General features: G+C 40.8%; 3 protein-coding genes across 23 annotated transcripts in view; 1 reads left to right on the top strand and 2 right to left on the bottom strand.

Annotated features, from left to right (window-relative positions):
• The window catches only part of LOC127531965 (zinc finger protein OZF-like), a 320,874-nt gene that overhangs the window by 95,670 nt on the left and 206,449 nt on the right, over positions 1-18,755 (bottom strand). The window lies entirely within an intron of this gene.
• The window catches only part of LOC127530226 (NACHT, LRR and PYD domains-containing protein 3-like), a 499,749-nt gene that overhangs the window by 404,133 nt on the left and 76,861 nt on the right, over positions 1-18,755 (bottom strand). The window lies entirely within an intron of this gene.
• On the top strand, positions 1,696-18,526 carry LOC127531953 (NLR family CARD domain-containing protein 3-like). Its single transcript, XM_051942556.1, has 6 exons — positions 1,696-1,939; positions 2,121-3,909; positions 3,987-4,160; positions 4,456-4,629; positions 17,250-17,296; positions 17,447-18,526. The coding sequence occupies exons 1-6, from the start codon at positions 1,729-1,731 to the stop codon at positions 17,971-17,973; spliced, it is 2,922 nt and encodes a 973-aa protein (XP_051798516.1). The 5' UTR covers positions 1,696-1,728; the 3' UTR covers positions 17,974-18,526.

Below are 18,755 nucleotides of genomic sequence, written 5' to 3'. Positions count from 1 at the left end.
TTCTGACTTTGGGTTTGTGGGTGAGTCTCTGCAGCTCCATGACTCCATCTGCTGGACTGATAGTAGAAGTGCAGCAGCTGATCTTCTCCAGGAGGATCTGAGTGGATGAATGATGTTTGTTTCCTGTGCAGGTGAAGGTAGAAAGTGTGTGTGAGCTGCTGTGAGTTGAGCATCATGGATGAGTGTGAGGACAGAGAGGAGGGAGTCCCTCCCTCTAAAAGCTCTCTGTGTGGGGAACAGGAGAACCAGAGCAAAGCTCAGAGGTGAGACCACCATCTCTAACTGTCCAGACTCTGCTGCATGTCAGAGCTCAGCATCACATCACTGCTGCATCATTATTGACAGGAATCCACCTGGACCTGGACCTGGACCTGCATCCAGCTGTGTGTCCTTCAAGAGTGACCAGTCTAAAGGTCATCCTATCGAATTTAAAGGAGAACCAGGTCCTGAAGTAGGAGGAAAGAAGGAAAGAAGAAAAAAGAAGTAAGCTGTGAAATCAAACTACTGACTGTTGTGTCAAATGTTCTGTCATTGTTCCAAATATGTTCCATCATTAAATCACTCTGAAACTCTGCTACATGATTTTTCCTTCCTGGCGATCTTCCTCTCTGTTTACCAGAATCCATCAGACATCAGAGTCCTCTGGACCTGGACCTGGACCTGCATCCAGCTGTGTGTCCTTCAAGAGTGACCAGTCTAAAGGTCATCCTATCGAATTTAAAGGAGAACCAGGTCCTGAAGTAGGAGGAAAGAAGGAAAGAAGAAAAAAGAAGTAAGCTGTGAAATCAAACTACTGACTGTTGTGTCAAATGTTCTGTCATTGTTCCAAATATGTTCCATCATTAAATCACTCTGAAACTCTGCTACATGATTTTTCCTTCCTGGCGATCTTCCTCTCTGTTTACCAGAATCCATCAGACATCAGAGTCCTCTGGACCTGGACCTGGACCTGCATCCAGCTGTGTGTCCTTCAAGAGTGACCAGTCTAAAGGTCATCCTATTGAATTTAAAGGAGAACCAGGTCCTGAAGTAGGAGGAAAGAAGGAAAGAAGAAAAAAGAAGTAAGCTGTGAAATCAAACTACTGACTGTTGTGTCAAATGTTCTGTCATTGTTCCAAATATGTTCCATCATTAAATCACTCTGAAACTCCGCTACATGGTTTTTCCTTCCTGGCGATCTTCCTCTCTGTTTACCAGAATCCATCAGACATCAGAGTCCTCTGGACCTGGACCTGGACCTGGACCTGGACCTGCATCCAGCTGTGTGTCCTTCAAGAGTGACCAGTCTAAAGGTCATCCTATTGAATTTAAAGGAGAACCAGGTCCTGAAGTAGGAGGAAAGAAGGAAAGAAGAAAAAAGAAGTAAGCTGTGAAATCAAACTACTGACTGTTGTGTCAAATGTTCTGTCATTGTTCCAAATATGTTCCATCATTAAATCACTCTGAAACTCCGCTACAGGTTTTTTCCTTCCCAGTGGTTTTCCTCTCTATTTACCAGAATCCATCAGAGATCAGAGTCGACAGTCCAGCATCACCTGGACTCCATATTCATGGTGAGTTCATGGACAACAAGTTGTTCTCCATCTGTTGTGTTCAGGCGTCTCCATGCTGCTCTTTGTAGACCAGTGGACTGTCAGTGTGTCCAACATGGATCTGATGTTTGGCTCCATCATTTGACTCTGATGGACTCATTGACACATTTCTCTGTTCCAGCTGCTGGAGGACACCATGGTGACTTTTGTGAAGAAGGAGCTGAAGAAGATGCGGAAGCTTGTGAGTCCAGATTACCCAGAATGCTCAAAGAGTCAGAGGGAGGATGAGGAGGAGTTGGAGGGTGATGATGAAGATGAGAGGAGCAGCAGAGAGATGTTTGAGCAGATCACAGTGTTGTTCCTGAGGAGGATGAAGCAGGAGAAGCTGGCTGACTGTCTGCAGAACAGTAAGAGGATTTGTGTAAAGACTGAAGCTGCTGATCAACAGAACATTTACTGAAGTCTGAGAATATCTTCACACAATCAGTCTTTAGGGGACAAACTGTCACCTTCACTTCATTGCTACTTTGGTGCTTTAATGTCCAGGTAATTTCTACTTCACTCTTTCTTTCTTGTGTTTTCATTCAGAACTTGCTGCTGGAGTTTGTAGATGTGAACTTAAACGTGGTCTGAAGAAGAAGTTCCAGAGAGTGTTTGAGGGCATCGCTAAATCAGGTAAGAAGACCCTCCTGAATGAGATCTACACAGAACTGTACATCACAGAGGGAGGGACTGCAGAGGTCAATGATGAACATGAGGTCAGACAGATTGAAGCAGCATCCAGGAAAGCAGACAGAGCAGAAACAAGCATTAGAGCAGAAGACATCTTTAAAGGGTCACCTGGAAGAGATGGACCAATCAGAACAGTGATGACAAAGGGAGTGGCTGGCATCGGGAAAACAGTGTTAACACAGAAGTTGACTCTGGACTGGGCTGAAGACAAAAGCAACCAGGACATCCACTTCATGTTTCCATTGACTTTCAGAGAGCTGAATGTACTGAAAGAGAAAAAGTTCAGCTTGATGGAACTTGTTCATCACTTCTTCAGTGAAACCAAAGCAGCAGGAATCTGCAGCTTTGAACACTTCCAGGTTGTGTTGATCTTTGATGGCCTGGATGAGTGTCGCCTTCCTCTGGACTTCCACAACAATGAGGTCCTGACTGATGTTAGAGAGTCCACCTCAGTGGATGTGCTGCTGACAAACCTGATCAGGGGGAAGCTGCTTCCCTCTGCTCGCCTCTGGATAACTACACGACCTGCAGCAGCCAATCAGATCCCTCCTGACTGTGTGGACATGGTGACAGAGGTCAGAGGGTTTACCGACCCACAGAAGGAGAAGTACTTCAGGAAGAGATTCAGAGCTAGGAAGAAGGCCAGCAGCATCATCTCCCACATGAAGAAGTCACGAAGCCTCCACATCATGTGCCACATCCCAGTGTTCTGCTGGATCACTGCTACAGTTCTGGGGGAGGTGCTGAGAAGCAGAGAGGGAGGAGATCTGCCCAGAACCCTGACTGAGATGTTCATCCACCACCTGGTAGTTCAGGCCAAAGTCAAGAAGGTCAAGTATGATGGAGGAGCTGAGACAGATCCACACTGGAGTCCAGACAGCAGGAGGATGATTGAGTCTCTGGGAAAACTGGCTTTTAATCAGCTGCAGAGAGGAAACCTGATCTTCTATGACTCCGACCTGACAGAGTGTGGCATTGATGTGGAAGCAGCCTCAGTGTACTCAGGAGTGTTCACACAGATCTTTAAAGAGGAGAGAGGACTGTACCAGGACAAGGTGTTCTGCTTCGTCCATCTGAGCGTTCAGGAGTTTCTGGCTGCTCTTCACGTCCATCAGACCTTCATCAACTCTGGAATCAACCTGTTGGAAGAAAAACAACAACAAACAACCTCCGACAAACCTGATCCAACAGGTTTCTACCAGAGAGCTGTGGATGAGGCCTTACAGAGTCCAAATGGACACCTGGACTTGTTCCTGCGCTTCCTCCTGGGTCTGTCACTGCCGACCAATCAGAATCTCTTACGAGGCCTGCTGACACAGACAGGAAGTAGCTCACAGACCAATCAGAAAACAGTGGAGTACATCAAGGAGAAGATCAGTGAGGATGTGTCTGCAGAGAGAAGCATCAATCTGTTCCACTGTCTGAATGAACTGAAGGATGTTTCTCTGGTGGAGAAGATCCAACAGTCCCTGAGATCAGGACGTCTGTCCACAGATGAACTGTCTCCTGCTCAGTGGTCAGCTCTGGGCTTCATCTTACTGTCATCAGAAGAACATCTGGACGTGTTTGACCTGAAGAAATACTCTGCTTCAGAGGAGGTTCTTCTGAGGCTGCTGCCAGTGGTCAAAGCCTCCAAGAAAGTTGTGTAAGTAGTTGGAGACTGAAGATCCTTTTTCATTTTGCTGCTGTTTCATCAGTATAATGTGCTTTTTGTCTCTTCAGACTGAGTGGCTGTAATCTGTCAGAGAGAAGCTGTGGAGCTCTGTCCTCAGTCCTCAGCTCCCAGTCCTCCAGTGTGACAGAGCTGGACCTGACTAACAACAACCTACAGGATTCAGGAGTGAAGAGTCTTTCTGCTGGACTGAAGAGTCCACACTGTAAACTGGAAGCTCTCAGGTCAGGACTCACACTTTGAAACTGATGTGATTTCTATCAGTGGATAAACAGCTAACCTGAGTACAATCATTTCTGCTGATGGGATTCATCAAATGAGCTTTTACTGAACTTGTGCAGGACTTTGTCAGGGTTTATTTTTGACATGATTAAATCCCACTAATCATTGTTGAGATTGTTGATTTGTTTGAGATGCTTGAAATGTGCAGCAAAATGTATCTGAAAGACAAAGAAGAAAAGAGTGAGAAACATCCAGCCAAGTGTTGTCCATCAGGTTTGTGTTGTTTTGTGTGTGCAGGCTGTCAGGCTGTCTGGTCACAAAGAAAGGCTGTGCTTCTCTGGCCTCAGCTCTGCGCTTGAAGACCTCAAATCTGAGAGAGCTGGACCTGAGCTACAACCATCCAGGAGACTCAGGAGAGAAGATGCTGAGAGCTAAAGTGGAGGATCCACACTGTAGACTGGAAACTCTCAGGTACAGACAGACAGAAACTCTCAGGAAACTATCAGCCTAGCTCACAAAAAAGAGTGGAAGCAGAAGAATACTGTTCGCTCAGCTATGCACCATGGCCGAAAGACTGCCGTCAAGCCAGCTGCCTCTCGTTTCTCCGTAGTCAAGCCAGCCGCTCCTACATTTTCAGTGTGCTCTTACCGTCAGCTTACGGTAAATGCACGAACGTGCATCAACTATTTCCGGTTTAAAAAATAAAGCGCTGCATTCGCAGATGTATTATACAGCGATGTCTCAAGTAACTGACTCAGCTTAACTGTTAACTATCGAATTGTACGGCTAATATTTACACTACATAAATAGCTTGAAGTATAAGAAGCTGAAAACTTGTTTATCTATCTGTCTATCTGTCTGTCTGTCTGTCTTAAAAATTGTGAATTCAAATAAAAGTGATGTGTGTCATCCTGGTGATCTATTAGTGTGATAATAAAATAAACTTCAGTCGAAAAGTCACATGATCTGGACCGTAATGAGAAGACATGCTGATATTTAAATTAAAAAATGTTTAATTTTTTGCTTTAAAATCTTTTAAGCCAAACTATTTCTTCTTCTTTGGCGTATGCTGACCAGGTAAGGTAGGATTGTGATTCTGCATTAGTTTGGGGTCAATACGTCACATGACCTGAGAGCTATTGAGCAAAAAGGCTCATATTTACTGTAAAAAAAACTGTTAAAAATCAATAATGTCCTAAAATCAAATATAAATTGGCGTATGTTGACCATCTTTAGTAGCACTATCATTCTGCATTAGTTGGGGTCAATACGTCACATGACCTGAGAGCTATTGAGCAAAAAAGCTAATATTTACTGTAAAAAAACTGTTAAAAATCAATAAAGACCAGAAATCAAATATAAATTGGTGTATGTTGACCATCCTTAGTAGCACTATCATTCTGCATTAGTTTGGGGTCAATAGGTCACATGACCTGAGAGCTATTGAGCTAAAATGCTAATATTAACTGTAAAAAAATTGTTAAAAATCAATAATGTCCTAAAATTAAATATAAATTGGTGTATGTTGACCATCTTTAGTAGCACTATCATTCTGCACTGGTTTGGGGTCAATAGGTCACATGACCTGAGAGCTATTGAGCTAAAATGCTAATATTAACTGTAAAAAAACTGTTAAAAATCAATAAAGACCAGAAATCAAATATAAATTGGCGTATGTTGACCATCTTTAGTAGCACTATCATTCTGCACTGGTTTGGGGTCAATATGTCACATGACCTGAGAGCTATTGAGCTAAAATGCTAATATTAACTGTAAAAAAATTGTTAAAAATCAATAATGTCCTAAAATCAAATATAAATTGGCGTATGTTGACCATCTTTAGTAGCACTATCATTCTGCATTAGTTTGGGGTCAATACGTCACATGACCTGGTAGCTATTGAGCAAAAAAGCTAATATTTACTGTAAAAAAAACTGTTAAAAATCAATAAAGACCAGAAATCAAATATAAATTGGCGTATGTTGACCATCTTTAGTAGCACTATCATTCTGCACTGGTTTGGGGTCAATACGTCACATGCCTGAGAGCTATTGAGCTAAAATGCTAATATTTACTGTAAAAAAAACTGTTAAAAATCAATAATGTCCTAAAATCAAATATAAATTGGCCTGTGTTGCCCATCTTTAGTAGCACTATCATTCTGCACTGGTTTGGGGTCAATACGTCACATGACCTGAGAGCTATTGAGCTAAAATGCTAATATTTACTGTAAAAAAACTGTTAAAAATCAATAATGTCCTAAAATCAAATATAAATTGGCGTATGTTGACCATCTTTAGTAGCACTATCATTCTGCACTGGTTTGGGGTCAATAGGTCACATGACCTGAGAGCTATTGAGCTAAAATGCTAATATTTACTGTAAAAAAAACTGTTAAAAATCAATAATGTCCTAAAATCAAATATAAATTGGCGTATGTTGACCATCCTTAGTAGCGCTATCATTCTGCATTAGTTTGGCGTCAATACGTCACATGACCTGAGAGCTATTGAGCTAAAATGCTAATACTTACTGTAAAAAAATTGTTAAAAATCAATAATGTCCTAAAATTAAATATAAATTGCCGTATGTTGACCATCTTTAGTAGCACTATCATTCTGCACTGGTTTGGGGTCAATAGGTCACATGACCTGAGAGCTATTGAGCTAAAATGCTAATATTAACTGTAAAAAAACTGTTAAAAATCAATAAAGACCAGAAATCAAATATAAATTGGCGTATGTTGACCGTCTTTAGTAGCACTATCATTCTGCACTGGTTTGGGGTCAATAGGTCACATGACCTGAGAGCTATTGAGCTAAAATGCTAATATTTACTGTAAAAAAAACTGTTAAAAATCAATAATGTCCTAAAATCAAATATAAATTGGCGTATGTTGACCATCCTTAGTAGCGCTATCATTCTGCATTAGTTTGGCGTCAATACGTCACATGACCTGAGAGCTATTGAGCTAAAATGCTAATACTTACTGTAAAAAATTAATAATAAATTCATTAAGTATCCAAATGGTATAAAAAGTGCTGTGTCTTGATCAGTCTGTTACATACTATAATCCCAAATAGATTTGGAGTCTTTGGGTCACATGACCTGGTAGCTATTGAGCCAAAATGCTAATACTTACTGTTAAAAATTAATAATAAATTCATAAAGCATTCAAATGTAATAAAACCTGGTGTGTCTTGATCACCTTTTACAGTCCTGTCAATCCTTATTGATTTGGAGTCTCTAGGTCGCATGACCTGGGAGCTATTGAGCCAAAATGCTAATATTTACAGTTAAATATTAATATAAAATATGCAAAGTATCCAGATGGAATAAAAAGTGCTGTGTCTTGATCACTCTATGAGATGCTCTAATCCTGCATAGATTTGGTGTCTGACTTGGGAGCTATTGAGCTAAAATACTAATATTTACATTTTGAAATGAATTAAAAACTCACTAAAAAAATATTAATAGTCTCCAAAAGCAATAATAAAGTCTGTGTAATAAACCAGGTCTAAATCTATTTAGCCAAAAGATCACATGACCTGGGACTTATAGAGCTGTAATGCTCATAATTACAGTATAAAATACATGAAAAATTCACAAAACATATTAATTGTGTCCAAATTTTCATTCAATGTTTCAAAGTGTGACAAAGAATCTATGAACTACAAATCCCTATATTTGAGTGCCGTAATGTATCATAACATAATGTAATATAACGTCACGTCAGGTCTTTGCTCTTCCTTTTTCTTCCTTTTTTCAAAGGACCCATCGCACAACTCTGACTCCAAATGGTGTTCTGGATATTGAGCAGCACGTGTGTTACGGGCTCAGTCGATTGGATACTTATTTCATTGATAATTAAAGGTTAACTTACGTAAGGCAGAAAAAGGAAGAGTAGTATTTTAGCTCAATAGCTCCCAAGTCATGTGACCTACAGACACCAAATCTATGCAGGATTAGAGCATCTCATAGAGTGATCAAGACACAGCACTTTTTATTCCATCTGGATACTTTGCATATTTTATATTAATATTTAACTGTAAATATTAGCATTTTGGCTCAATAGCTCCCAGGTCATGCGACCTAGAGACTCCAAATCAATAAGGATTGACAGGACTGTAAAAGGTGATCAAGACACACCAGGTTTTATTACATTTGAATGCTTTATGAATTTATTATTAATTTTTAACAGTAAGTATTAGAATTTTGGCTCAATAGCTACCAGGTCATGTGACCCAAAGACTCCAAATCTATTTGGGATTATAGTATGTAACAGACTGATCAAGACACAGCACTTTTTATACCATTTGGATACTTAATGAATTTATTATTAATTTTTTACAGTAAGTATTAGCATTTTAGCTCAATAGCTCTCAGGTCATGTGACGTATTGATGCCAAACTAATGCAGAATGATAGTGCTACTAAGGATGGTCAACATACGCCAATTTATATTTGATTTTAGGACATTATTGATTTTTAAGTTTTTTTTACAGTAAATATTAGCATTTTAGCTCAATAGCTCTCAGGTCATGTGACCTATTGACCCCAAACTAATGCAGAATGATAGTGCTACTAAGGATGGTCAACATACGCCAATTTATATTTGATTTCTGGTCTTTATTGATTTTTAACAGTTTTTTTTACAGTAAATATTAGCTTTTTTGCTCAATAGCTCTCAGGTCATGTGACGTATTGACCCCAACTAATGCAGAATGATAGTGCTACTAAAGATGGTCAACATACGGCAATTTATATTTGATTTTAGGACATTATTGATTTTTAACAGTTTTTTTATAGTAAATATTAGCATTTTAGCTCAATAGCTCTCAGGTCATGTGACGTATTGACCCCAAACTAATGCAGAATCACAATCCTACCTTACCTGGTCAGCATACGCCAAAGAAGAAGAAATAGTTTGGCTTAAAAGATTTTAAAGCAAAAAATTAAACATTTTTTAATTTAAATATCAGCATGTCTTCTCATTACGGTCCAGATCATGTGACTTTTCGACTGAGGTTTATTTTATTATCACACTAATAGATCACCGGGATGACACACATCACTTTTATTTGAATTCACAATTTTTAAGACAGACAGACAGATAGACAGATAGATAAACAAGTTTTCAGCTTCTTATACTTCAAGCTATTTATGTAGTGTAAATATTAGCCGTACAATTCGATAGTTAACAGTTAAGCTGAGTCAGTTACTTAAAACATCGCTGTATAATACATCTGTGAATGCAGCGCTTTATTTTTTAAACCGGAAATAGTTGATGCACGGTCGTGCATTTACCGTAAGCTGACGGTAAGAGTGCACTGAAAATGTAGGAGCGGCTGGCTTGACTACGGAGAAACGAGAGGTGGCTGGCTTGACCGCAGTACCGAAAGGAAGAGGAAGCTGTTAGCCTAGCTTAGCTCACAGACAGGAAGCAGGGTGAACTCTTAGCCAAGCTTAGCTCACAGACAGGAAGCAGGGTGAACTTTTTTTCTTTTTTTTTCTTTCAAAAAGTCACAGGTAACATCCAACATCAACATGATATTGAAACATACAGTGACGAAGTTAACAAAAATCATTTTGAAGGAAGAAAGGAAGAGAAGAAAGAAAAGAAAGGAAACTAAAAACAAACACAAAAAAACAGCTGAACAAATTTAAACATTTATATCAAATTAAATTTTTTACAAATGTTAACGGTTTTTATTGCTTTCTGGTTATCAGATGGGGCTATTGACTTTAAATAATATTCAAATTCTTTATGGAAGACAAGATCATTTGGCTTTTGATGACTGAATTTTGCTTTATGAATGTGAAATTTTACTAATATTAACATGAGATTGATGATAAAGGCCTTGTCTTTTTCATATCCATCCTGTGTGTAAACCCCAAAAATGATGTGTTTGTAGAGCAAATCAATCTGCAGATTTAGTTTTTCTGTTCAAAATTTAGAAATTTCCTTCCATATTTTTCTGCTGTAACTACAATACCAAAAAAATGTGGTACTGTTTCTGGCTGTTCAGAGAAAAAAGAACATCTTACATCTATATCACATTTGAACTTAGTCATGTAATGTTTTATGGATAGATTTTATGCAAGATTTTAACAGAAATGTCCCTAACTTTGTTCAACATGAATTTGTGAGGTAAAAGCCAAACCTGAAACCAAGAGATATTATTAATAAAAGAGTTCCAGTCATGGATAGCATCAGGTTTTGTTGTTGTTTCTCTTTGGAACAGTGCACGTGTAGCTCTGTTGCTATTCTTTGCCGTCCCAAAGCATATTTTGCCACAATAAGTGTCACATGGATTAACAACATGTATATCTGCTGCAAGAGAGGAGGCAGTGCACAGAGTCACAACACCAGCTGGAATGGAGCTAATGACCTTTGGAAACTCTTCAAGTGTTGAAGGGAATGGATACTTTTCACAGAATTCAGTGTCATTAATAAAATGGCCACGAGGGGTCAGAAGCTGTCAGACTAAGTCAATTTTGTTGTTAAACCAGCTATTGAGAAAGATGCTTTTATTTTTATGCAGTATATCCCCATTATTCCAGAGATAATACCGATGTGGAGAGAAATTGTGCTTGTTGGCCATTTTCCACGACAACAAAACCTGTTTGTGATAACTGGATAATTTTAGGGGAATCTTGTTTATTTGGCAGCTGCAAACCAACAGAAAAGGGAGTCCTCCAGTTTGATTAAGTACAAATTTAGGAATAAATTTATATAAAGATGCATCATTTTTTAAGAAAGATTTGAACCATTTGATCTTAAGAACATTGTTTAGAATTGAAAAATCAACAAAGTCGAGGCGTCCATTTTTGTAAGTTGTTAAGAATTACAGATTTTCTGATCCAGTGTGTACGGTTTTTCCACAGAAAATTAACAAGCATCTTATCAATAAAGACCTTGATGACAACGAGAAATGGCAAAGCTGCTACCTCGCCCGGGATAGGGAAACCGGGGCCTTCCCCTGGAGCCAGACCTGGGGGGGGAGCTCGTACAGGAGCGTTTGGTGGCCGAGCCTTGGGGTCCCGTGGGGCTTGGTCGGGCATAGCCCGAAAAAGTAACACGGGGCCACCGCCCAGTGGGCCCACCACCTACAGGGCAGAAAGTCGGGGTCGGGTGCTATGCCCACCGGGCAGTAGGCAGGAGCGGGCGCCTGGCCGTGCCGCCCCCTGGTGGCGTAGACTAGCTCTGGGGACGTGGAACATCACCTCACTGGTGGGGAAGGAACCTGAGCTGGTGCGGGAGGTGGAGCGATACCGGCTAGATATAGTTGGGCTCGCCTCCACGCACAGCAAGGGTTCTGGAACCAGAATCCTGGAGAGGGGTTGGACTCTCTCCTACTCCGGAGTTGCCCAGGGTGAGAGGCGCCGGGCGGGTGTGGGGATACTCACAAGCCCCCGGTTGAGCGCCGCTTTGTTAGAGTTCTCCCCGGAGAACGAGAGGGTCGCCTCTCTGCGACTTTGTGTTGCAGGGGGGAAAACTCTGACTGTTGTCTGTGCTTATGCGCCGAACAGCAGTTCAGAGTATTCGGCCTTCTTGGAGTCTCTGGGTGGGGTCCTGGAAGGGGTGTGTCCGCATACTCGGCATTAAGTCAGACACGTTTCCGGTGGGTGTTGGACTCCGCCAGGGCTGCCCCTTGTCTCCAATCCTGTTTGTGGTTTTCATGGACAGGATTTCAAGGTGCAGTCGTGGTGGGGAGGGTTTTCGGTTTGGGAGCCTCAGGATCGCTTCTCTGCTTTTTGGGGATGATGTGGTTTTGTTGGCATCCTCAGACCATGACATCCGGCACGCACTGGAGCAGTTTGCAGCCGAGTGTGAAGCGGCAGGGATGCGGATCAGCACCTCCAAGTCCGAGGCCATGGTTCTCTGCCGGAAACCGGTGGAGTGCTTCCTCCGGGTTGGGGGGGAGTTGCTTCCCCAAGCGAAGGAGTTTAAGTATCTCGGGATCTTGTTCACGAGTGATGGGAAAATGGAGCAAGAGATGGACAGGCGGATTGGTGCGGCGTCAGCAGTAATGCGGGGGTTGTACCGAACCGTCGTGGTGAAGAGGGAGCTGAGCCGTAAGGCGAAGCTCTCGATTTACCAGTCCATCTACGTTCCAACCCTCACCTATGGTCATGAGCTTTGGGTAGTGACCGAAAGAACAAGGTCGCGGATACAAGCGGCCGAAATGAGCTTCCTCCGTAGGGTGGCTGGGCTCAGCCTTAGAGATAGGGTGAGGAGCTCAGACATCCGGAGGGACCTCGGAGTAGAGCCGCTGCTCCTTCGCATCGAAAGGAGCCAGTTGAGGTGGTTTGGGCACCTGATTCGGATGCCTCCAGGGAGACTTCCTCTGGAGGTTTTCTGAGCATGTCCGTCTGGGAGGAGACCCCGGGGCAGACCCAGAACTTGCTGGAGAGATTATATACAGTATCTCGTCTGTCCTGGGAACGCCTCAGGATCCCCCAGGAAGAGCTGGAAAGCGTCGCTGGGGGGAGGGAAGTCTGGAACGACCTGCTTCGCCTGCTGCCCCCACGACCCGGCCTCGGATAAGCGGAGGAAAATGGATGGATGGATGGATGGATCTTATCAATAAATGTGACAGTTTTACAGTCCAGTGCCAGTGAGGAGGCGGCATACACAAGTCTGGAAATTCCCTCACCTTTTGACAGAAGAGTTCACCTTTAAGTGATAAGTCTCTTTGTAGCCAAAGGTTACATTTATTCTGCACCTTTGTAATCCTTGGCTCAAAGTTGAGATGGCATCTCTCTCACTGATTTTTAGTTACAGTAATCCCTAAATAGTTAACCTTACTCTTTACTCGTATATCATCAATTGAGGTTATATCAGAATTTTAGAGAGCAAATAGCTCACACTTATTTAGGTTTAAGTACAAACCTGATGCTTTTGAAAACATCTGGATTGCATTAATTGCAGGCTTTATCTGTAGGGCATTCTTTAAAAACAAGGCTGTATCATCAGTCAACTGACTTCAAAGTCTGCTTCTAGCAGCAATAGAGATGCCTTCCAATTTACAGAATTTGACAAAATGACAACATTTGAGCAACAACCAGGAAGAGGTAAACTGAGACAGGGCAGCCCTGTCTTACCCCTCTTTCCAAACAAAATCTCTGAGTTGTGCCATTACTCAGTTTTACCGAGCTATTGGCGCCAGCATAGAATGTTTTCATCACACTGCAAAAGTATGGCCCAAAACCAAACCTGTTAAGACCAGACAACATAAACGAGTGTTCAACTGTATCAAAGGCTTTGTGAAAGTCTAAAACTAAAATGAAACTGTCATCCCTAATAAGGTCAGCATAGTATGAGGTCTAAAACTAGCCTAATGTTATTGAAAATATGCCTGTTACTCATAAACCCAGACTGATTCTCATCAATAATAGAGTTAAGAGCATTTTTAAATCTTTTAGCAAAAACAAGAGCAAGAACTTTATAGTCATTGTTCAATAATGAAATTGGTCTCCAATTATCAATGAAGAGAGGCTCCTTTTTTGGTTTAGGAATTAAAGTAATCCAGCCTTGTGTCATACTTGCTGGAAGAGTCCCTTTACTAATACCTTCAGAGAAAACTTTGAACAGAAATGGGGCCAAAAGTTCAGCAAAATCTATCTAGAATTCTGAAACAATACCATCAACTCCAGGTGACTTATTACTCTTAAGTTGCATCATTGCATCTAATACTTGTTGTTGTGTGAGAGGGGTGTCACACATCAACCGCTCTTCCTCCGTTATAGAGTTTGTAAAATCAACACATTAAACAGTCTATCCATTGCATCTTTGTAAAACTTTGTTTTATAAAGAGAGGAAAAGTAGCTAGAGCAAAACTCAGAAATACTGCTCTTACTCTCAGTCACAACTCCATCAATGTTCAGTTGAGACATGGCATTGTACTTAGCATGAGTTTTTTCCAGTTTAAAGAAACAGGAAGTCATTTGTTCACCGTGTTCAAGACACTTCAGTCTGGATCTACCAAAAGCAGCCTCTGCTTTAACCTTATATATATCATCTAAAGTGTTTTGAAGTTCAATTCATTTTCATTTTTCATGTCAGAGATTTTCTGGTGCAATGCTAGCCAAGGACATTATATCTGTGATTACTTTCTCCTCATTTTGGCGTCTAGATTTGGCTAACTCACTTCCATATCTTCTTAAAAATCCACTGATTTCAAATTTAAGGAGTTCACAATTTTTTCCCTAATTTCCTTCCTTCAAAGCATTTAACCAATAAAACTGAATAATTCTACTAAGTTCATGTTTGACATTGTCATGCCTCAATAAAGAGCTATTCATCTTCCAATCAGAGAATTGCTTGGTGTCAACCATTCCTGGAAGGAGATGTACACACGTGGACAAAATTGTTGGTACCCCTCAGTTAAAGAAGGAAAAACCCACAATTCTCACTGAAATCACTCGAAACTCACAAAAGTAACAATAAATAAAAATTTATTGAAAATTAAATAATCAAAAACAGCCATCACTTTTGAATTGTTGATTAACATAATTATGTAAAAAAACAAACTAATGAAACAGGCCTGGACAAAAATGATGGTACCTCTATAAAAGATTGAAAACTATTTGACCAGAGTGACATGATTAACTCAGGTGTGTCATTTAATTGACATCACAGGTGTTTCCAAACTCATAATCAGTCAGTCTGCCTATTTAAAGGGAGACAAGTAGTCACCCTGCTGTTTGGTGAAAAGGTGTGTACCACACTGAACATGGACAACAGAAAGCGAAGGAGAGAATTGTCCCAGGACATCCGAAAAAAAATTATAGACAAACATCTTAAAGGTAAAGGCTATAAGACCATCTCTAAACAGCTTGAAGTTCCTGTGACAACAGTGGCTCATATTATTCAGAAGTTCAAGACCCACGGGACAGTAGCCAACCTCCCTGGACGTGGCCACAAGAGGAAAATTGATGACAAATTGAAGAGACGGATCGTTGGAATTGTATCCAAAGAGCCCAGAGCAACCTCCAAAGAAATTAAAGGTGAACTCCAAGGCCAAGGTACATCAGTGTCAGATCGCACCATTCGTCGTTGTTTGAGCCAAAGTGGACTTCATGGGAGACGACCAAGGAGGACACCACTGCTGAAAAAAACTCATAAAAAAGCGAGACTGGAATTTGCAAAAATGCATGTTGACAAGCCACAAAGCTTCTGGGAGAATGTCCTTTGGACAGATGAGACCAAACTGGAGCTTTTTGGTAAGGCACATCAACTCTATGTTCATAGACTCAAAAACCAAGCATACGAAGAAAAGAACACTGTCCCTACGGTGAAACATGGAGGAGGCTCAGTAATGTTTTGGGGCTGCTTTGCTGCATCTGGCACAGGGTGTCTTGAAAGTGTGCAAGGTACGATGAAATCTGAAGACTATCAAGGCATTCTGGAGAGAAATGTGCTGCCTAGTGTCAGAAAGCTTGGTCTCAGTCGCAGGTCATGGGTCTTCCAACAGGACAACGATCCAAAGCACACAGCCAAAAACACCCAAGAATGGCTGAGAGAAAAGCGTTGGACTATTCTAAAGTGGCCTTCTATGAGCCCAGATCTGAATCCCATTGAACATATGTGGAAGGAGCTGAAACATGCCATTTGGAGAAGACACCCATCAAACCTGAGACAACTGGAGCTGTTTGCTCATGAGGAGTGGGCCAAAATACCTGTTGACAGCTGCAGAACGCTCATTGACAAATACAGAAATCGTTTAATTGCAGTGATTGCCTCAAAAGGTTGTGCAACAAAATATTAAGTTATGGGTACCATCATTTTTGTCCAGCCCTATTTCATTAGTTTGTTTTTTAAAATAATTATGTTAATCAACAATTCAAAAGTGATGGCTGATTTTGATTATTTAATTTTCAATAAATTTTTATTTATTGTTACTTTTGTGAGTTTCAAGTGATTTCAGTGAGAATTGTGGGTTTTTCCTTCTTTAACTGAGGGGTACCAACAATTTTGTCCACGTGTGTAAATATCTAAGGATGGCTCTATGGTCAGTTAATGGGGTGGGGGTAGGACATTGATTGGAATATTGTCTTTAGAAAGTGATTTAGAGAGCAGCCAGTAATCCAGGCCAGACTGTCTGGAGCCATTTTTATTCCTCCAAGTATTTGGAAACTTCTCTCTCCATACATCACATAAATCATACTTGTCAATGAAAGAGTTGAACTGAACATTTGGCTGTGAGCATTTAGCTGGAGGCCATCTATCATCACCTCATTCATGAGCACATTAAAATCACCTCCTACAATGAAGTAAGCCTCAGGGAATGTCTGAGTTAGAGCTGCAAGTTTACAGTCTAATGTATGAATAAGTTTATCATTTTCTGATTTAGAATTATAACCGTACAAATGAACAATAATCATTGCTTTGCCATTCCAGTCTACTATTAAACAAATCAAATGAGCTTGACTGTCACAGAGTGCATCAATTTTCCAGGAAAACTACCCTTTAAACAAGATCCCCCAGCAGAATGTTCTGTCCATGTCATCACCACATGTCGTTTCCCATTGATTTTTCCACAAGTTTACATCTTTAATAAGTGAGTGCGATTCTTGAAAAAAACAAAATCAGTTTTCAGCTGTTTAACATTAAAAAATAAAGCTTTACGCTTTACATTATTCCTCAGTCCCCGAGCATTGAGTGAGACAAGTGAAAAAGACATAAAAAAGAACATAAAAAAAAAACCTTTATAACCTTCTAGCTATGTATATTCTGGCACACACACAAAAAGGAAAGGCAGCTCAGCGACACCTATAACCTGATGTTCTAGTTCATTAAATGAGATTTTCCAAAGGGATTTAAGGCAATGGGCTAGCATAGAGTGATATCACTGAAAAAGAGGAAAAAGAAAAGAAAAAAGTTCTGTTTTGCTGCACAATTGTAGAAAATGATTTAAAGTTGTACAGTCAGTCATGGCGCCAGTGAAGTTTGTATCAGTCTGGGAGAATGATGTCACCTCTATGAACGCTCTGGTCCTTTATCAGTGGAACAGTGTGAGAGCCATGTAACGTCCATGTGTGCTGCTGAAAGAGTCTCTGCTGCTCTGACCGTCCTCCTCCTTTCAGGGTGACGCCTGCTGGAGACCGATGGTTGACACCAGGTCTGAGGAAGTGTAAGTGTGTTTGAATGGATTGATGGAAACAAAGCAGCACATTCAAGCATCTTCAAAGTGTCACATCTCTGAGGTCATCATCAAAGCTTTAATACTGATCACATGATCCATCAATAACTGCAGCTGTATTGTGTTTGTTCTCTCCATCAGATTCCTCTCAACTCACAGTCGACACAAACACAGTACACAGAGAACTCAAACTGTCTGACAACAACAGGAAGGTGACATATGTGGAGGAGGATCAGTGGTATCCTGATCATCCAGACAGGTTTGAGTGGTTTCCTCAGCTGCTGTGTAGAACTGGTCTGACTGGTCGCTGTTACTGGGAGGTGGAGTGGAGAGGAAGGGTTGATATATCAGTGAGTTACAGAGGAATCAGAAGGAAAGGAGACAGTTATGACTGTCTGTTTGGAGGTAATGATCAGTCCTGGAGTCTGTACTGCTCTGATCTTCATGGTTACTCTGTCAGACACAATAACAGTGAAACATACATCAGGTCCTCCTCAGTCTCTCACAGAGTTTCAGTTTATGTGGACATTCCTGCTGGAACTCTGTCCTTCTACAGAGTCTCCTCTGACTCTCTGATCCACCTCCACACCTTCAACACCACATTCACAGAAACTCTCTATCCTGGATTTGGGGTCTATCCTGGTTCCTCCTCAGTGTCTCTGTGCTGAGTTGAGTCTCCAGAGTCTCCTCCTGGTAGAGAAACAGTGTTGAACAGATAGTTGAGTCTCTCCATGACTCTGTCCCTCACAAACAGGTTTTCACATTCATGGATTAAATGTGTTTCTTTGTCAAATCCTTCTAAATGATTCCTTGTAAACTTGTTCCTCTTCAAAGATGGAAGTTGTGATTCTTCCAGGAGCCAAATGTGGTGTTTGCGTCTTTTTCCAGTCAAATGTTGAGAGTGAAAATCAGGATGTGGTGTTCCTCTGACGCTCACTTGAACTAAAAGCATTTGAGCTGCACAAAGTGTGAAATGAGAGAGGAAGCAGTGAATCTCCAAACTGCTGACAGACTTTCACACATTATTGTCCAGTGAAAATCAGCTTTTTGTGCAGCCACACTTGATCCTGATGTGAGTCTTTAAGTCCTGTTCTAGTGATGAAATGAGAACTTCCTTCATCTGTATCACTCTTTCCAAAGTATTCTGTGCTCTTCTGTCATTTATGTCTTATTGATAGATCCATTTTTTATTTTTACAATAAATAAGTGCTTCAATGTTTTTTCATCAGTTTTTTAAATAAGATTCTGAATTTCTGGTTTCATCAACAAATTCTACCAGATTTTTATTTTTCCATCAAAGCTCCCATAACCCTAGCTATCTCTGGATCAAAATGTTTTCAGCATTGATATGATTCCAGTAGAATTTAAACCCACCAGGACTATCCAGATTACATTGAACTCTGTAAATTCAACATTTTTTAGCCTGTTTAATTCTATAAATGTTGTGTTT

Source organism: Acanthochromis polyacanthus, chromosome 22 (genome assembly GCF_021347895.1).
Source record: "Acanthochromis polyacanthus isolate Apoly-LR-REF ecotype Palm Island chromosome 22, KAUST_Apoly_ChrSc, whole genome shotgun sequence".
NCBI lineage: Eukaryota > Metazoa > Chordata > Actinopteri > Pomacentridae > Acanthochromis > Acanthochromis polyacanthus.
The sequence above is the reverse complement of the archived record's forward strand: the minus strand, read 5'-3'. Positions and strand labels throughout refer to the sequence as shown.